General features: G+C 42.7%; 1 protein-coding gene across 8 annotated transcripts in view; it reads left to right on the plus strand.

Moving 5' to 3' along the window:
* The window catches only part of LOC126424880 (zinc finger protein 501-like), a 141,071-nt gene that overhangs the window by 60,990 nt on the left and 59,578 nt on the right, over positions 1-20,503 (plus strand). For all 8 annotated transcript variants that reach the window (XM_050087710.1, XM_050087711.1, XM_050087709.1 and 5 more), the window contains one exon: positions 1,353-1,454. In XM_050087710.1, coding sequence (XP_049943667.1) covers positions 1,353-1,454 — 102 coding nt within the window. The remainder of the gene's footprint in view (positions 1-1,352; positions 1,455-20,503) is intronic.

Here is a 20,503-nt window from a genome sequence, read left to right on the forward strand (position 1 = left end):
CTGTTCCCTCGCAAGATATTCGTACTTTCCTCTATCAGCGTATCATGTTGCTTTGGCATGACCATTGGTGCTCCCTTCTTGGGATAAACTCAGAGAAGTCAAACCTCTCCCAACAGCCTGATCGACTTCCTCCCTGCCGTCTCACTGTTAGGAAGTAATGTTAGGTCGGTTGCGAATAGGACACTGCCGCTTTAGTCACCACCACTTGTTGATTGGGAACACTGCACCCAGCAGTCCTTTCTGTAGCCAGCCATTAACAGACACACATTTCCTGTTCCTCTGCCCCTATTTTAGCCACTTACGTCTCAGGGCCAGGCTACCGCCTGCTTTGCCCGACATTTTAGTGGATGACATGCGAGCTGTGCCTTGCATTTTAAGTTTTTTTAAAAGAAGTAATATGACAAAAGAGATTTGATTTCTACCTGGTGACCCCGGTGTCTTGTCGATGTCTTTTAGATAGTCTTCCTTAATGTCTTAACATTTTAGATTTGTTTTTTCTTCCTTTCTGTATTGGACCGTGAAACGGTTTTTTACCCTCTTGGCCCCAGCATTCTATGGTTATATACTGGGCTCTTATGACCTTAGATGTTTTGTGCCCTAAACCCTGCAGTTTTGATATTTTTCCTATTCTTTCAGTTCCCTGCATTGTGCAAAATTTACCACGCAACCTTTGTCAAGAAAACCCATATTTCATTTTGCTTTGGGTATTAACAAATTCTAATACTGTTTCCCACTTCTTTGATGTGAATACTATGTTCCAGCATTGTTTAAGATGGACAACATTCCCATATGCTCACTTGCTGTGTTTATTGTTGTGCTGAGTGGGATGATGTGGAGTTGATGGTCTGTCTAGTGTGAACACACCACCATTTCTATGATGTGACATTGTATTCATGTCCATGTGAGCCAATGTTAAAGCAGCTCTTGTTGTTTACTTATAATCCATTTCAGTGGTAATGTCTGAGAATGTGTTGCAGTGGTCTTCACTCCGATGACTGGATTGATGCAGTACTTCATGCCAGTGCATTCGATACAAGCCTCTTCTTCTCTGAATAACTACTGCAACACACATCCATTTGAACCTACTTCTTCTATTTCTGCCTTGGTCCCCCTCTGTAGTTTTTACCCCCAGCGTTTCCTTTCATTACCAGATTGATGATCCTCTGTATTTGACCCACCATCAGATATTCTGCAGCCCAAATAGCAAAACTCGTCTACTAATTTCAGTGTCTCATTTCCTGACCAAATTCTGTCAGCATCACCTGATTGTATTCGACTACCATGCATTATATTTATTTTACTTACTTCATATTATGAAGTGTTCTTTTTTCTTCTTTTTTTAACTGTTCCAGGCATCTTCATCTTCTGAAGATTTTTCTGCACCTAGCCCATATGATACTGAGAAGGTGGAGGACGAGGAAGATGAGAAGGCCTTGAGTGAGGACAACTTAGAGGTGAGTCATGTTCCCCATGAGCTGTCCACCACTGGTGTGTTGCTGACAGCTTTGACAAACAGAGGAAGGTCAAGCTTTATATCAAGTAGTTGTCTGCAGATTTGCTTGTGAACCTTCAGGCTAAAGTAGCAGAGACTTTTGATAGCAAAAAGATGCACCACCCAGTGCAGTATATCTCTTATATATGCACTACTGGCCATTAAAATTGCTACACCGAGAAGAAATGCAGATGATAAACAGGTATTCATTGGACAAATATATTATACTAGAACTGACATTTGATTACATTTTCACACAATTTGGGTGGATAGATCCTGAGAAATCAGTACCTAGAACAACCACCTCTGGCCGTAATAACAGTTTTGATATGCCTGGGCATTGAGTCAAACAGAGCTTGGATGGCATGTATAGGTACAGCTGCCCATGCAGCTTCAACACGATACCACAGTTCATCAAGATTAGTGACTGGCGTACTGTGATGAGCCAGTTGCTCGGCCACCATTGACCAGATGTTTTCAATTGGTGAGAGATCTGGAGAACATTTTCTGTATCCAGAAAGGCCCATACAGGACCTGCAAATATGGTCGTGCATTATCCTGCTGAAATGTAGGGTTTCACAGGGATCGAGTGAAGGGTAGAGCCATGGTTGTAACACATCTGAAATGTAACGTCCACTGTTCAAAGTACCATCAATGCAAACAAGAGGTGACCGAGACGTGTAATCAATGGCACCCCATACCATCACGCTGGGTGATACGCCAGTATGGCGATGATGAATACACTCTTCCAAAGTGCATTCACCGTGATAATGCCAAATACGAATGCGACCATCATGATGCTGTAAACAGAACCTGGATTCATCCGAAAAAATGACATTTAGCCATTCGTGCTCCCAGGTTCGTCATTGAGTACACCATCTCAGGCACTCCTGTCCGTGATGCAGCATCAAGGGTAACCACAGCCATGGTCTCCGAGCTGATAGTCCATGCTGCTGCAAACGTCATCTAACTGTTCATGCAGATGGTTGTTTTCTTGCAAACATCTCCATCTGTTGACTCTGAGATCGAGACGTGGCTGCACGATCCATTACAGCCATGCGGATAAGATGCCTGTCATCTCGACTGCTAGTGATACGAGGCCATTGGGATCCAGCACGGCGTTCCATATTATTACAGTCATTGGATCTCGACCAACGTGAGCAGCAATGTCACGATACGATAAACCACAATCGTGATAAGCTACAATCCGACCTTTATCAAAGTCGGAAATGTGATGGTATGCATTTCTCCTCCTTACACGAGGCATCACAACAACCTTTCGCCAGGCAATGCTGGTCAGCTGCTGTTTGTGTATGAGAAATCAGTTGGAAACTTTCCTCATGTCAACACGTTGTAGGTGTCGCCACCGGCGCCAACCGTATGTGAATGCTCTGAAAAGCTAATCATTTGCATATCACAGCTTCCTCTTCCTGCTGGTTAAATTTCGTGTCTGTAGCGCGTCATCTTTGTGGTGTAGGAATTTTAATGGCTAGTAGTGTGTAGTGTAGGTATACACCACATATTTCCCATATTCTTACAATGTTTGCCGTATTCTTACAGTACACAGTATTTATTGAAACTAGAAAAAAAGGTTCTCTAAACCCATGTCTGGAAAACATATTCATTGAAATATAAGCTGTTTTACTTGACTCTGGATTGAAAATTACCAAGGAAGTTGGCACAGGACTGGCATTTGGGAGGACGGCGGTTGAAACCTATGTCCAGCCATCCTGATTTAGGTTTTCTGTGATTTTTCTAAATCACACTAGGCAAATGTCAGAATGGTTCCTTTGAAAGTACATGGCCGATTTCCTTCCCCATCCTTGACACAATCTGAGCTTGTGCTCCATCTCCATTGACCTCGATGTCACGTGATGTTAAACCAAAACTTTCTTCCTTTGTTCTGGAGTGATCAGTACTGTGTGGTGCAGGTTGTTTCCCTGTTTATGTTCATCACACATTTCATATTGACTGTGCTTGGCTCGGTACTTACAAGGGAATCTTACAGGCTGGCACTTGTAGTGTTTTGTTTTGGTGTTGGACGTGGTGTATTCAATGAAGATGTGACACTGTCTCTTTTTTTTTTCTTTCGGTCACATCTGTGGCCTTGTATACAAATATTAAAGTTTCCGTTAAATTAAAATGTTGAAATAACCCTCTTTCCAAAACTACATGAAGTTCTTCAAGTTTTCAACACTACTGTGTAGTTTTTAGCCACTGCATTATCTCCTTTAGTACATTTGAAAGTCAAGGGAAGGAAAGACGTCCAGGATTAAATTTAATGTTGCTATTGAAAGATACTCACTTTTCCCTTGTTGAAGATGTGATGTTCACCATCTAGCTAGGGTATGAATAGGTCCACAGGTTATTCACTGTGCCAGTAAAGTTGCTATTTCTTAATATTCCTTCCTGATTCATTTCGTATTTGGCATAGCACATGAAGTAAAACACTACATACAATTTTTAATAGAAAAGAGAACTGTTTGTGCACAATTTTTTACAACAAAAGACATACTACGTGAGATGTACCACATACAAGTGCTTGAAATGAGCTGAGACAAATACTAACTGTAGACTAACAAACAAACTGACTGACTCATGCACATTTGGTTATGTTGATAATGTGAGTAGGTATCCAGAATATTCTAGAAGTTAGTGTCAAATTAAATGTTATAATGACACCTGGTTTTTATAATAGTGTAAAATGTGAGCAAAATCTACATTTTTATCATTACAAAAATCTGAGAATCAAATATTAACAAAAGGTGTTTATATAAGGTTGGTTGGTTGATTTGGAGGAGGGAACCAAACAGCAAGGTCATCAGTCCCATTGGATTAGGGAAGGATGGGGAAGGAAGTTAGCCATGTCCTTTCAAAGAAACCATCCTGGCATTTGCCTGAAGCAATTTAGGGAAATCACAAAAAACCTAAACCAGGATGGCCAGACATGGGTTTGAACGATTGTCCTCCCCAATGCGAGTCCAGTGTATTGGCCGGTATTTATGTAATCCCAATAGAAAATTTGAGAATTTCAAGATATGCCACAGTAGAAATTTTTTTAATCTTGCAATATCAAAAATTTAAGTTAAGAGAGATTGTTTTTGGTGAAATTAATAAGATTTTTTGTATACTCTGAATACAAAATTTTTGATGAACAATAAATTACGATTTTCCATAGCTTATATCAACTTTGGAATTTTGGCGAATATTTCTGACATTTGTGACAGGTTGTGTAAATGAAATGAAAACCAATTACAACCTTTAACACATTCATTGCCACATCACCCATACCTAGGTGACAGGTAAGCTTCTGTGGGGGACACGTCACCCCACGTACAGATGACGCTCTTCATGTTCAAGTTAATAGGATCTGCAGTTACAGTTCTCAAAGAAACTTAATGGAATAAGCACTGAGATATAACTATAGGATATACAACAGAAACATACAGACAATATGTAATACTATATGTTTTATTCATTTGTATTTAGGATAACATAGTACATCTAAAAACAAAGATGATGTGACTTACCAAATGAAAGCGCTGGCACATCGATAGATACACAAACAAACACAAACATACACACAAAATTCAAGCTTTCACAACAAACTGTTGCCTCATCAGGAAAGAGGGAAGGAGAGGGAAAGACGAAAGGATTTGGGTTTTAAGGGAGAGGGTATGGAGTCATTCCAATCCCGGGAGCAGAAAGACTTACCTTAGGGGGAAAAAAGGACGGGTATACACTCGCACACACACACATATCCATCCACACATATACAGACACAAGCAGACATATTTAAATATATTGGTCTTTAAATATGTCTGCTTGTGTCTGTATATGTGTGGATGGATATGTGTGTGTGTGCAAGTGTATACCCATCCTTTTTTCCCCCTAAGGTAAGTCTTTCCGCTCCCGGGATTGGAATGACTCCTTACCCTCTCCCTTAAAACCCACTTCCTTTCGTCTTTCCCTCTCCTTCCCTCTTTCCTGATGAGGCAACAGTTTGTTGCGAAAGCTTGAATTTTGTGTGTATGTTTGTGTTTGTTTGTGTGTCTATTGACGTGCCAGCGCTTTCATTTGGTAAGTCACATCATCTTTGTTTTTAGATATATTTTTCCCATGTGGAATGTTTCCCTCTATTAATTCATATCATTAATTTGGATAACATAGTACATTATACGATGTCGCATTGTGCTCATTAAAACATGCTAAACACATTTGAGCTGATTTTGGACACCCGGTCATAGCCTCATTTTTTCCCGCTTCTTGTCATTCAGCAGTTTGCTTTTCTTGTGGTAGCACAGGATGCACATCCTTCATGTAGGCTTGCCTTGCTGGTTCTTGCAAATCTCTAAATGGTGGGACATGTTCTTTGTTTTATTTCTATTACTGTTGGATTTTCCACGGATGATCATTCAGTAATGAGTCATTCCCAAAATTTTCTTATTTGTGGCCCTCAGGTACATGATATGAGCATTTACTATACTTGTTCGTAAAAGGAAATGTAGTGCTAATTTCTGATACCACACGATTCCCTTCCATATTGTTGTGGTATATGAAACCATCTGGTCGCTTCTGTCGATGCCAGTTTTTCCAGTATTATATGCCAGCATCCCCAAAGGTTTCTATTTTGGAGGATATCTGTGATGCGTAGAATCCAAGCTTGATGTCGTAATAGATGCGTATTTTATTGATAACATCCGAACATTGCAAACATCCCTCCACTGTCCACATTTCTAGCTGAGTGGTAACGTACATGCCTACTGTGCTGCGGGACTGTGTTCGATTCCAGGCCAGGTTGGAGAATTTCTCTGCCCATGGACTTGATGTTGTGTCGTCCTCATCATCATCTCCTCATCACCAATATGCAAGTCGCCCAGTGTGGCATCACTGAAATAAGACTTACACCCAGCGGCTGAACTTCTCCTACCTTCCAACTTCACAGAAGCTCTTCTGCAAACCTCGCAGAAGAGCTTCTGTGAAGTTCGGAAGGTAGGAGTCGAGGTACTGGCAGAATAGAAGCTGTGAGGACGGGTCGTAAGTCATGCTTGGGTAGCTCAGATGGTAGAGCACTTGCCCGGGAAAGGCAAAGGTCCCGAGTCTCGGTCTGGAACACAGTTTAACCTTGCCAGGAAGTTTCATATCAGTATGCACTCCGCTGCAGAGTGAAAATCTCATTCTAGTTTCTTTTCTATCTGACTTTTGCATTTTTCTTCAGATTTCAGTTCATTGCCATAAACCTAGCGAGGTGGCGCAGTGCTTAGCACACTGGACTCGCATTCGGGAGGACGACGGTTCAATCCCGCGTCCGGACATCCTGATTTAGGTTTTCCGTGATTTCCCTAAATCGCTCCAGGCAAATGCAGGGATGGTTACTTTGAAAGGGCACGGCCGACATCGTTCCCTAATCTGATGAGACTGATGACCTCGCTGTCTGGTCTCCTCCCCCAACCAAACCAAGCAACCAAGCATCATCGCCATAAGGGTGTTTCCACACAATTAGTGATGAAAAATATATATATTTAATTAAAATGATCTGGTGTTTGTTAATGTTTTTATTTGTTAATAAAGGTGGAATTTATGTAAAAAAATTTGCAAATAATGGAATTCAAACCAGAATTTCACACCATGCGCTCAGCTAGTGATGACTATATTAACGCATCAGATATGTTTTGTTATTTGAAGTGCTGAGATGCTACTAGTTTTCAGAGGCAATTTTTTAACCTTTGTTTTAGATTTGTGTCATACTGCCCTATGAGATTAATGTACTGGTGCTGCTATTCAGAGTCTATAAATATGAAAAAAAATCAAAGAATGCCAATCTTTAAAGTCTCCTTCTCAGTCCTCTGATTGTAATGCTGTTTGTCAGGCTGTAACACTTTAACCATCTCTTAAACAAGCCTAAGTCAGGGTCTGTTTGCATCAGAATAAGATTAGTGCTTCCTGTAGTAAGCTGCCAGTTATTAGACATACTTTCCACTGCAGATGTAAGTCGGACCCTTGAGCCAAGTGTAGTGCACTCTGATGTGCAAACGGTGTGCCCGTAGCTACCTGAGATCGCATCCATGCATGTGCAACATCGCATCGAAAACGTATGACGTGGATAGTGTCATCAGTTGCTAAATGTGCTTTGGAGTCTGTCATTTTGCTGCTGTTCGGCTCTTTCGTAGAGGCATTACTCCAGTCACTTCTTGCAACAAGAGCAGGTCCATACGGCCGTGTTGGAACAGTTGTGCATGACATCGATGCAGGCTCAGCCACCAGTTGTTCACCTACCCCCCCCCCCCCTCCCCTCTCGCCTTCCCTATGCTTCTGAGAGGGGGCTTTACTGACATTTTGTGGTGTTCCAGGTGGTTGACACAAAGCTCAGTGGGGCTCTTTTAATATTGTAGATACTCCCTTGAATGTATCACTGACTGTGCCTGTTAGGTCTTCTGCCAGAACCAGCATTGCTTTCTTCTAATGAGAAGTGTAGTTTGCTGTCCTGCTATCACCACAAGTGATGTGTACACATGTACTCACTGCACAAGTTGAATTTACCAGTGTGGCAAACAGCTGCAGCGATCGAATTGAGCTCGGGTGGTCGAGTTTCACAACCTGTCATAAGTGTCAGTTCGGCACAGCTAAGTATAAAGAATCTTATGCAGACACCGTGGTCAGAGATGCCATCATTCGTTTGTACTCAGATAAGGAAGTACCTCGATGTGCCCTTCAGTTTGAGGACCCTACTTTAGAAGAGGTGCTGAATTTTGCACAGTCATTTGTGGTCACCTGCACCACGGGCTGCAACTTGGAAGCTCTAAGTGATGTCACTGTTGCTTACAGTGTGCAGCCCGAGCACGTGGAGCCTAGTGCACCGTGGAAGAGGAGGAGCCAGAGTATAAATGAGAAAATATGTCGTGGACAGCAGCAACAATGAATGCCACTTCCTTTGTGCCACTCTTGTTTCTTACAGCATGAGAGGCGGGCTACCCTGAGTGGGGGCCATTGCCATAAAGGTAAAAAAGGTCACATTGGCAGCAATGTGTGTCAGTGTCTTTCACCTTTCGGAATGTATCAGTATCACTGGCTAATGTTTGGGGTAGCTATTGCATCTGCAATCTTTCAACTTTTTTAGAACAGGGTATGACATTTGTTCCTAGTTGCATTAACTATCTCGATAATATAGTCATAACAGGTGCTATCACAGAGGACCAACTATATATCCTCCATTCTTAGTTAACTGATCTACTTGCTGTGGGCCTCAAAAGTAATTTCCCTAAGTCTCACTTTTTCGAGCATTCCATTTTTTTTATTTGGTTCACGAAATTTCCTGGCAGGGCATGTGCCCCACGGAAGAATGTGTCACCACCATTATGGGTTTGGCCTGTCCCCCTAATGTATGAGAACTCCAGGCATTCCTCAGCAGAGTGGCATGCTATCTGAGTGGCTAAATTTTCCACCCTTTGCGTGGGTTGCTTGAGAAAAAAAAAATGCTCCTGTTGTTTGGTCTGCAGTCGGTGAGCGTGCAACTGCAGGATTGTCTTTGCTCTGCATTATGTCTTGCAACATTTCAACCCAGCAAGCATCTGGCCCTGATCACAGGCACATCCCAGTACGAGGTGTGGTAGTCCTGGCCCATCACCATTCAGATGGCTCTGAACAGCCTATTTTCTTTGCTTGAAAAAAAAACTCGACTTGGCTCGACAACATTATTCTCAGGTGGAAAAAGAAGCTCTTCCTGTTGTCTGTGTGTTCTTGGACAGTACAAAATGTCATTTCATTACTGACTGTAGCCCATCAGTGTCCTTACCAGACAAAGTGTTGTGCTGTGTTATTGTCCCAATAGAATTATCAGATCCATTTTCATTCCATGTCACACCGTGCAATTGCAGCTACTCTGTTCTGGCTCCCTGTGTGCCCTGACCCCTCATTCGACCGGCAAGAACTGCTTTGGTTTCAACTAGGTATGGAGGTTAGGCACACAGTAAATGCCTTGTTATCACCAGTTCCAGTATTGCTTTTGCTATGGGGCTAGATGGGGTGCTCCTGCAGGTCGTATGCTTGATACAACATAGGTGGCTTGACTGTCCACTTGACTGCGCATTGGACTTCCTGCAGAATTTTAATGCTTTGTGCTTTGCCTCTGTCTCTTGGTTGGCATTATTTTCCTGTCAGTGGAAGAATTTATTCCTCCTATTGTGGCTTCTGCATGTCTGCGACGGCAGGTCCTGCACTTATTACATAATGGTCACTGGGGGATTTCTTGCACAAAATGGTTGGTGCACCACCTCGTGTTTTGGGCTGACATCAATCGGGAGGTGGAACACTTACACAGTCTACCACAAATGTTTAGGGCAGCAGACAGCATTGCACAATGTTTTTTTTGGCATAGCAGACCCCTGCACACCCTTGGAAAAGAGACCACATTGAATTTGCTCGTGCTTTCTAGACACTATCTGACTGTTTGCAATTTATGCTTTATCTGTTTTCTTACATCACTCATTGTCTATCTGCTACAGCAGACGCGAAGCCCTGCTGGAGGTATTCTCCACAAATGGCTTGCCTCATACTGTGCCACGTGGTCCTCAGTTCGTAGTGCAATTTTTCTAGGATTTTTCTGCAGGAAATGGCCTATGCCACACCATAGCACCTCCCTTTTGTCCACATTCGAACGGTGAGGTGGAATGCCTCGCCCGAATGTTGAAGATGCAGATAAGAGATTATGTAGGAGATTTCCTGGTCAGAGAATGTCACATTTCTTAAGCACTTACAGAATCATGCCAACTGGGGCCGAGAGTCTCGCTTAACACCTGCACAGCCGTCAACTGTGGACCCTGCTCACCACCTCACTTCTGGGCATGTGTCCCCTCAGAAGCCCCAGTTTTGTCAACATTTGCGCCCAACATGCCAGTACCGGCCAGGGCTTTCAGACGGCACCATCACCAGATTCTGGCTGTCGTCCACATCTGGCACAGTCACCACACCCTCACAGTTTGTGCCAAAGGCAACTCGTAACTCACCACCTGTTGCATCCAAGAATGGACAGAGTACCTCCTCCTCGGCCCGTGGACGCAACGCCTCATTCTCTGTCGGCCCTGGCTGCTGTGGGCCTGGTGGTGCCTGCCTACCCTGGCGGATAGGGCTTTATCAGCACTGGTGGCAGATTTGGTTCCTGCAGCTGGTGCAAGCATTCCTACAGTGCCTGTTGTATCTAACTTCTTGGACACTGAGGTGGCTAGTAATAATACAGTTAATTAGAACACCCTGATAAGTAATATTTTATTAATTATGACAAAACTTATCTTTGTTGCCAGGCTCGGCTGTAGCTATGAAACTGCACATGTTAGCAAATTAATAAAAGTTCAGAATGGCTGTACTGTTGCTTTACTACAGGCACTAGAAAACACATGTTCATAACACTTCTTGACACAGTTCTGATAGTCTGGTGCATAGGCACAGTTCACAGGAGACAGAAGTCTCTTCACTCCCCGATGGTTGACACAGGCTGTCACACATCTAGTAGGCAGCATGATGTCATTACTCCAACGGAAACTTTATGGAAATGAGCAAACAGTACTGCCCTCCTAGTCTCTGGTGATGCTATTTTGTGGCAAAGGCACAGTGGTGGCACCTCGGACCTATGCGAAGTGCGGTTCCTTCCTAGCATCTCATTGGCCCCTCTTGGTACCACTTAGCTACTTCTTGCGCCACTCTCGATACTCGATGACATTGCAGTGCCTGAGCGAGCACTGCCATCAGTAGGGATGGAAGCTGGGGCTGTATCTCCAGAGCTTCTCACTCTACAGTCTGCAACCATTGCTGCCAATCCCGAAACCTTTTGTCATGGACTCTGACGTCCAGATAGCTCTCACCCCCTTGTTGCCTGTTCCATATGTCAGTTGGTCTGGGGATTGTGGACAACGGAGTACTCTCATAACACTCAGTTTCATTCACATGTGCCAGTCTGGGCAGATTGAGAGCTTCTTGTGCCTCGGGTTGCTGCCACCGATACCACCACAGACATCTCATCAGTCACAGAATTGTGGACGGTGATGACCAGTCTTTCACCCTGTAGGAGGTATTAACCCATCGGTTACTACACCTACCACCCACAGCAGACCTAAGTGGGGTCACTACAGCAAGTAGTGTGTGCTGACATACAAATTGTGCACCCACAGCCATCCAAAGTGGTCAGTAGTGACAGCCCTGTCACCAACTGCCAGCACCAGCCCCCCATGTGAGTGCAGTTCAACAGTGGTGCGTGATGTGGATAGCATCTTTATAAGGGCGTACACAGGCCTCCTGGCCCTCAGTTGTGAAATGTGTTTGAGACTGTAAACTATCTTCATTGTGGTCTTATCAATGTGACTGTGACCCAATAAATTGTATCTGTATCACAGCTCAGTGTCAGTTAGACTGTCAGGTACATTTTGTGCATATCGAGTGACATCTTCAACACTGCATTCCACATGAAAAAAATGTTCAACAGTTTCTTCCAGCAATGTACAGATACGTGATTCTTTCCAATAAGGAAAAGTGATTGTGGTTGACTCCCCAAACTTAGCATGCTTGATATGATGAATCAAGTGTGATGAGGAAAAAATTGTCCTGAGACGACTGTGAAGAACTGGAGCTTCTGAAGACATCTGTGCAATCTGTGCTAACTCTCAAGCAAAAAGACCACCCTGCCAGACTATACTTTTGTCAATGGATTCTGAAATGGAGAGCAAGAAATCTTCAGTTCGTGGCTTGCATTTTATTTATGTATAAGAGGACTTTCACACTGAGTGAGATAATAAATCATCGTTAAAGCCATGTAGTTGCATATACAAGTTCTTCAGTGATCGTGGAAGCAATGTGTTAGGTCTGCTTTAGTGTAAATGTATTGGCAGGAATTGTGGATGACAGACTTGTGCATTTTACCAGACAACTAACAGGTGCTTTTTATCAACACTTTCTTTGCAAAAAATTACCCACATGAAATTACAATGAAATTCAGACCATTAGCTGCTTACAGCCATTGATAAATATCAACAGGGCAGTTGAAAATGTGTGCACCGACCAGGACTTTAACCTGGGATCACCTGATTGCATGGCAGATGCTCTATCTGACTGAGCCATCAAGGACGCAGATGATAGTGTGGCTGCAGGGACTTATCTCTGGCATATGGCACAGATATCCTCTGTGTCCTCAATGGCTCAGTCAGATAGAGAGTGACTGCCATGTAAGCAGGAGATCCTGGGTTCGAGTCCCTGTCAGGGCACACATTTTCAAATGTCACCGTTGATATTTATTTGTAAGCAGCTAATCGTCTGGATTTCATTGTAATTTCATTCTGCAAGAGCTGCAAGTTCACCAATGATATATGTTATTTTGGACATGTCATGTAACTACCCACATTGTTTGAGAATGCTGTTTATCTTGTAGAGTGGAATAACTATCACTCATTTACAACAGAATTTTTATCATTTTTACAGCAAAACATGTTTCACTTAGTTGTAACAGGGATCTCCAGTGGTCTACAAATATATAAAAACGGCACTGTTTTGCATAACTGTAAATATTTTGTTTTGAGATGTGTAAGAAAGTAATACAATAGAAGACAAATGGGTAGATTTTAGAGAAGAAATTATGAAGGCAGTCAGAAGTCCACTAGGTAAAAGGCCAAAGCCTAGCAGAAATTCTTAGATATCACAGGAGATACTGAATTTAATTAATGGATATAGAAAATATGAACATGCAGCATATGAAGCAGGTGAAAGGGAATTCAGATGTCTAAAAAATTAGATTGACAGGAAGTGCAAAAGGCCAAACAGGAATGGTTAAAAGACAAATGTGAAGCTGTAGAACAGGCATAAGTAGAGTAGAGATAATTTGATGGAACACTGAAAGACCTGAGTGGAAACAAGGCCCTGGAGCAGATGATACTTTCTCAGAATACCTGAGATCCTTAGGAGGGCCAGCCATGACTAAGCTCTTCCATCTATTGTACAAGGTATAAGAAACGTGAAATACCCTCCAATTCTAAAGAAGGCAGGTGATAACAATTGTGAATATTACAACACTATCAGTTTAATAAATCATGCCTGCAAAATACTGAACAAATTATTTACAGAAGAAAGAAGAAACTGGCAGAAGTTGATCTCAGGGAGTATCATTTTGGTTTCCAGAGAACTATAGGGACACATAAGAGGTGCAAAGCTAAGTTTATAGCATTTGTAGACTTAGAGAAAGCTTTTGACAGCTGTGACTGGAATACATTCATTGAAATTTTAAAGTAGCATGGATAAGATACAAAGAGTGAAAGATTATTCACAACTTCTACAGAAACTAGGCTGGAATTAGAAGAGTCGAAAGATGTGAAAGGGAAGAAGCAGTTGAGAAGGTCTGTACTTTGAGCAAACAGTGAAGAAAACCAAGAAGAGGAGTCTCAGCATGAGGATTTTGGAAACTGCATGACTTGTCAGGTGTTCGAGGAGTGCTGCAATGAATGTCTTTAATGCATGGTGAAACCGAGATGAAACCATGTCCAGCCATCATGGGGTTGAGCAGTCACCCTTCATTGCAGATGTTGGACACCATAGGCTGGGCGAACTGGTAAAACAAGAGAGTTTGTGATCTGTGGAATAAATAACATTAGACTTTAATGCTGGGCAGAGCACAAGTGTGTCTGAACACTTAGTGCACCAAACACTCCTAATGGTGGGCCTCCGCAGGCAACAAACCATGCATGTGCCAATGTCTACACCATGATGTTTGCAATTAAGTCTGAAATGGCACATGATCATCAGCACTGGATGTTGGAACAGTGGCATAGCATTGTATGGTCTGATGAATCTTGCTACCTTCCTCATCATGCCAATGAGAGGGCACAAATCGTCTTGTTCCTGGGCAACAGCTCTCTGACGCCTGTACTGAGGGAGGGAGAAAAGCTGGCAGCAGCTCCATTATGCTCTGAGGTCATTCACATGAGCAACTATGGGTCCAGTGAAGCTTGTGGAAGGCACTATGATGGCCAAGGAGTATCGTACACTGGTCATAGACCGCATATATCCGTTCATGACCATCATGTTTCTCAATGTCAGGGAAAGTTTTCAAGATAATGGGCTGTGTCATAAGGCCAGGAGTGTGATGCAGTGGTTTGAGGAACACAGTGGCGAGGTCTGATTGATGCACTGGCCCCCAAACTTGGCAGTTCTGAACCTGATCAAATACATCTGGAATGTGATGTGGCATCAAAGCTCATCTCCCCCCCCCCCCCCCCCCCCCCAATTCTTTCCGGAATTTAGGGGAATTAGCTGATGTGTGTGTGCATATGTGGTGCCACCTCCCTCCAGTGACCTACCGAGGCCTCATTGCTGCCATACCATGATTTGTCACCGCTGTAGTCCATGTAAAAGGTGGACATACTGACTATTAGGTAGGTGGTAATAATGTTCCAGCTGATCAGTGTATATTGTGTCGTTGTTCATGAATGTAATGATTTTCCAGATGGATTACAAATGAACATTTTGATCACTGTCCATAGACTAGAATAAAGCAATAAATTCCCAGATTTTAATCAGTTTGGAAACAGGATGCAAACATGCTAATGAAAGAAGAAGAATATTGATTAAAAATATGTCTAATAAATAAAACAAAAGAGGGAATTAGACAGAATTATAGTTGTGATTGCATTAATAATGTACAGTGGTAAGAGTAGTTATGGATTAACATTGCTGGATGTGTGCAATGGCTAGCAATTTATTGAACTGACTGTAGGTGTTTGCTTGGTTATGAATGCAATGCTTAACAATGCTAAAGAATACTCAAGACACATTTATGTTATTTGCCTATCTAGAAGCAGCATTCAGCAATGTAAAGCAGTGCTAGAGATTTTAAGATCCTCAGAAAAGTCAGTATATGCTGTGGGGGAGACAGGTAATACAAGGCTTGTCCAAGAATTGAAGACTTTGTCATTTGCAGTGATCCAGACAAAATTTCACACTAGTTGGCAACACTAACTTGTAGTGTGGTCTTCCCCCTCCACTGTTTATTCAGTCTGGCTGCGGCTACCAAATGTGATGTGTACATGGTTATTCACTTTCTTAACATGGAGAAGATCTGCCCAGTTGAAATTCATCATTGTGTGATGGCCATTTATGGTTATGTATTAATCACTGCAATATTAGAAGTGATGTGCTGAGTTCTTGAGTGGTAGAACTAGTGTGTGTGACAAGGAAGGAAGGGGAAGAAGATTATTAATTGATGATGCATTGTTGGAAAAAATTGAGAAGACAACTGTCTGACACTCTGAGATCTCACAGTTTTGATCATAGAAGTACTCTAAAGAAAAATTGTGGCACAGGGAGGTGTGTGCTCATCAGGTGTCAAAAATGTTGAAAGAGGTTCACAAGGAAAATTGTGTGGAGATAACCGAAATTTTTTGACCATTTTGAAAGGGAAGATCAGTTTTTGAACTCGGTCATTACAGGTGACGAAACACGAGCCTACCATCGTATGCCTCAGTCCAAAAGGCGATCAGTGACAAGACATCACCCTAGTTCCCCTCCTATCCAAAAATTTCATCTGGCAATGTCTGACAAGGATCAAAAACGAGTTCTTCTCACTGAATTTTTGGCAATGGGGTATATAATCGACTGCGATTGTTATTGTGAAAAGTTAAAAAACTTTGGAGACTGGTAAAAAACAATGAAACAACAGTCTTTCAAGTGGGATACCATTAACCATTCAACCTGTAGACCAGACCCATCACCCAGTGATTTTTCTCTCTTCCTTCACCTAAAGAAACATTTCTGTGGAAAATACTTGTCTATCAACTAGGAAGTCTGGGAAGAGATGTCAAGCTGGTTGTGGGCTGTGCCGGGAGATTTTTTTGACAAAGTGATCGAGGACCACATAACGCAACTTGAGAAGTGCATCGAACTTGTCGGGGATTATGTACAAACATAATGTAGTCATATATGAACATTGCCATGTATAAATTTTGTGTGAATAAAATATTTCCTGGTGTTTAAAATGTAAGTGGTCCTTAACTTGTATGTAATGTGTGATAACCAAGAAGGAACAGTAAGAATAGAAAATCAACAGAGAAGTGCTTGGATTAGAACTGCCAGTGGCAGGGAAGTAGTCGTCGTCCTCTACAGCTCAGCCTCTAATGTAGCAGAGTGCCAGGTGTATTGCAAACTGTGGTACCCGTATAGCTCACTGCATTTGTGAAGGACATTCAATTTTCTACATTTTGTAACAGTATTATTCATATAAAACAGACAGTTTGGAATCAAACAGTGGAAAATTCAGCATGGAATGTAACAATATTATGAGAAGGAAAATCTGCTACTCACCATATAGCAGAGATGCCGAGTTGCAGATACGCACAACAGAAAAGATTTTCACACTTAGCTTTCAGCCAATGGCCTTTGTCAACAGTAGACACACATACGCATGCACACACACGCTCATGCAAACACAAATTGAACACACAACTGCAGTCCCAGACAACTGAAACAACACTGTGAGGAGCAGCACCAGTGCATGATGGGAGTGGCGACTGGGTGGGGGAAAGGAGGAGGCTGGGGTGGAGAGGGGGAGGGATGGGATGGTATGGTGGGTGTTGTGGCGTAACAAGACAGCTACGCCACACTGAAGTAGCCGAAAGGCACGCATAAACTTAAGTCGGCAATATAGAGGTCTGAAACAGGATACTTATTAATGTTATAAAGAAAAGTATGTAGCTACTAGAACACTTAACTTTTATATCTTCATTGGTTTACAACGTTCTTGGTGATACAAGTGAGACTCTATCTTGAGGTACATGCAAAGTTACAAATGGCGCCTTGCTAGGTCGTAGCCATGGACTTAGCTGAAGGCTATTCTAACTGTCTGCTCGGCTAATGAGCAATGCATGCTAACTATCTGCTCGGCTAATGAGCGATGCTTCGTCCGTGTAGTCGCTAGCAATGTCGTCCGTACAACTGGGGTCGAGTGCTATATCGTATCTCGAGACCTGCCTTGTGGTGGCGCTCGGTCTGCGATCACACAGTGGCAACACGCGGGTCCGACATGTACTAAGTAGACCGCGGCCGATTTAAGCTACCACCTAGCATGCGTGGTGTCTGGCGGTGACACCACAGTGGGGATGGCGGACAGTGATGTACTGCAGGTTGGTGGTGGATAGGGTAGAGGTGGGGAGTGTGTGTGTGGGGTGGGGGGTGGGGTGGGAGGGGGGGGAAGAAGCGGAAAAGGAGAGAAATAGAGAGAAATAAATAAAAAAAATTTAAAAAAAAAAACAATGTGGTGGTGGAATGATGGCTGTGTAGTGCTGGAATGGGAACAGGAAAGGGGCTGGATGGGTGAGGACAGCAACTAACAAAGATTGAGGTCAGGAGGGCTATGGGAATGTAGGATGTATTATAGGGAAAGTACCCACCTGCGCAGTTCAGGAAAGCTGTTGTTACAGGGAAGGATCCATATGCCACAGGCTGTGAAGCAGTCATTGAAATGAAGGATATCATGTTTGGCAGTGTGTTCAGCAGCAGGGTGGTCCATTTGTTTCTTGGCCACAGTTTGTCCGTGGCCATTCATGCGAACAGACAGCTTGTTGCTTGTCATGCCTACATAGAATACAGCACAGTGGTTGCAGCTTAGCTTGCAGACCACATGACTGGTTTCACAGGTAGCCCTGCCTTGGATGGTATAGGTGATGTTAGGTGACTGGACTGGAGTAAGTGGTGCAGGTGGTGGTGGGAGTGTGTATGGAACAGGTCTTGCATCTAGGTCTATTACAGGGCTATGAGCCATGAAGTAAGGGATTGGGAGCAGGGGTTGTGTAAGGATGGACAAGTATGTTGTGTAGGTTCAGTGGATGGTGGAATGTCACTGTGGGAGGGCTGGGAAGATAGTGGGAAGGACATATCTCATTTTAGGGCATGACTAGACATAATCGAATCCCTGGCAGATAATGTAATTCAGTTGCTCCAGTCCTGGGTGGTACTGAGTTAGGAGGGGAATACTCCTCCATGGCCAGACTGTGGTGTGAGGTGGTGGGGGACTGGAAAGATAAGGCATGGGAGATTTGTTTCTGTACAAGTTTGGGAGGATAATTACGGTCAATGAAGGCTTCAGTAAGACCCTTGGTATATTTTGAGAGAGACTGCTTGTCACTGCAGATGTGATGAGCACAGCTGACTAGGCTGTATGGAAGGGACTTTTTGGTATGGAATGGGTGGCAGCTGTCGAAGTGGAGGTATTGCTGGTGGTTAGTAGGTTTGATATGGATGGAGATACTGACGTAGCCATCTTCGAGATGGAGGTCAACATCTGAGAAGGTGGCTTGTTGGGTTGAGTAGGACCAGGTGAAGCAAATGGGAGAGAAGTTGTTGAGGTTCTGGAGAAATGTGGATAGGTTGTCCTCACCTTTGATCCAGATAGCAAAGATGTCATCAATGAATCTGAACCAGGTGAGGGGTTTAGGATTCTGGGTGTTTAGGAACGGTTCCTCTAGATGGCCCTTGAATAGGTTGGCATAGAATGGTGCCATGCGGGTGCCCATAACCGTACCCCAGATTTGTTTGTAGGTAATACCCTCAAAGGAGAAGTAATTGTGGGTGAAAATATAGTTGGTCATGGTGACTAGGAAGGAGCTTGTTGGTTTTGGAATCCATCAGGCATTGGGAAAGGTAGCGTTCAATAGCGGTAAGGCCACGGGCATTAGGAATGTCAGTGTACATGGAGGTGGCATCAGTAATGATGAGCAGTGCACCGTATGGTAAAGGGATAGGAACTGTGGAGAGTTGGTGGAGGAAATGGTCGTTATCTTTTATATAGGAAGGTAGTTGTCAAGATTGTGTTATGTAAGCTAGAAAAAATTAATTAATGCTTTCAGTTCAATTTTTTTGCTTTGAATAAATCATTTCATAGTCACAAATTGCCTGACATTGCAAGCAAAGGATCACACATAAGTTTTTGAATGAAGAAACTATTAAATTAATTTGATTATGCCACCCTCCATGCAACAATGGACACCAAGTTAAATACTGAAGTGTGCCAATTCAGCCTTTTAACATTCCAGGCTTTTGCAGCAATGAAGGATATGGATGATAGAGAACTGTGAATGAAATCAGAGTGAAAGGCTATTAATAATAAGTTTCATTGAGGACAATGGACATTGCTGTCCTCAATGGAAGTGAGTGAGAACGACAGGGTGTGTTCGCTGAGATGTAGAGTATACTGTGCACAGAATATGGACTGAAAGAAAACCAAATTATTGGGGAGCAACAGAAATGAGATTCATGATTAACTGATGATTGTGTGGTAGATAAAGTGAATGAATTTTGCTACTTTAGAAGCAAAGTAACACATGATGAATGAAGGCAAGGAAGATGTAAAAGCCAGTCTATCACAGAAAAAGATGGTATTTCTCATGATAAAGAAATCTTCTAGTGTCAAAAATTGGCCTTAATTTTAGAAAGAAATTTCTGAGATTGTCTGTCTGAAAAGAAAAACACTTACTAGAAGAAGTGACAGAATTATAGTACTTGTTAAGACAGTAAGGAATAACTTCTGTGGTGCTACAGGGAGTGATAGAGGTTAACGAATGTAGAGGACGGCGGAGTTTAGAATACATACAACAAATAACTGACGAGGTTGGGAGTAGGTGCTATTGTGAGATGAAGAGGTTGGCACAGGAGAGTAAATTGTGGTGGGATGCATCAAACTCATCAGAAGATTCCTGGAAAAAGTATGTTTTTCATTTTGAATTTTATTTCATTATGATTAAGCAGCATCATCTATTCAGGATTAGTCAAAAAGTGTGTTCCAGTTTTATGAGTCACTTCATTGCTTGCACAGTCAGCCTACATAGCTTTCCCCACATTGGCAACCTTTTTTGCACTGCCACTATACACCCTGAAGCTAATTTGAGTAATCAAATGGAATATATTGTGACACTGATATCATGTTTAATTATTTCCATTTGTTGCAATTTGGGAATAAAATAGGAGATGAAGTCCTGTACATCTATGTCTATA

Source organism: Schistocerca serialis, chromosome 10 (genome assembly GCF_023864345.2).
Source record: "Schistocerca serialis cubense isolate TAMUIC-IGC-003099 chromosome 10, iqSchSeri2.2, whole genome shotgun sequence".
NCBI classification, from domain to species: Eukaryota; Metazoa; Arthropoda; class Insecta; order Orthoptera; family Acrididae; genus Schistocerca; species Schistocerca serialis.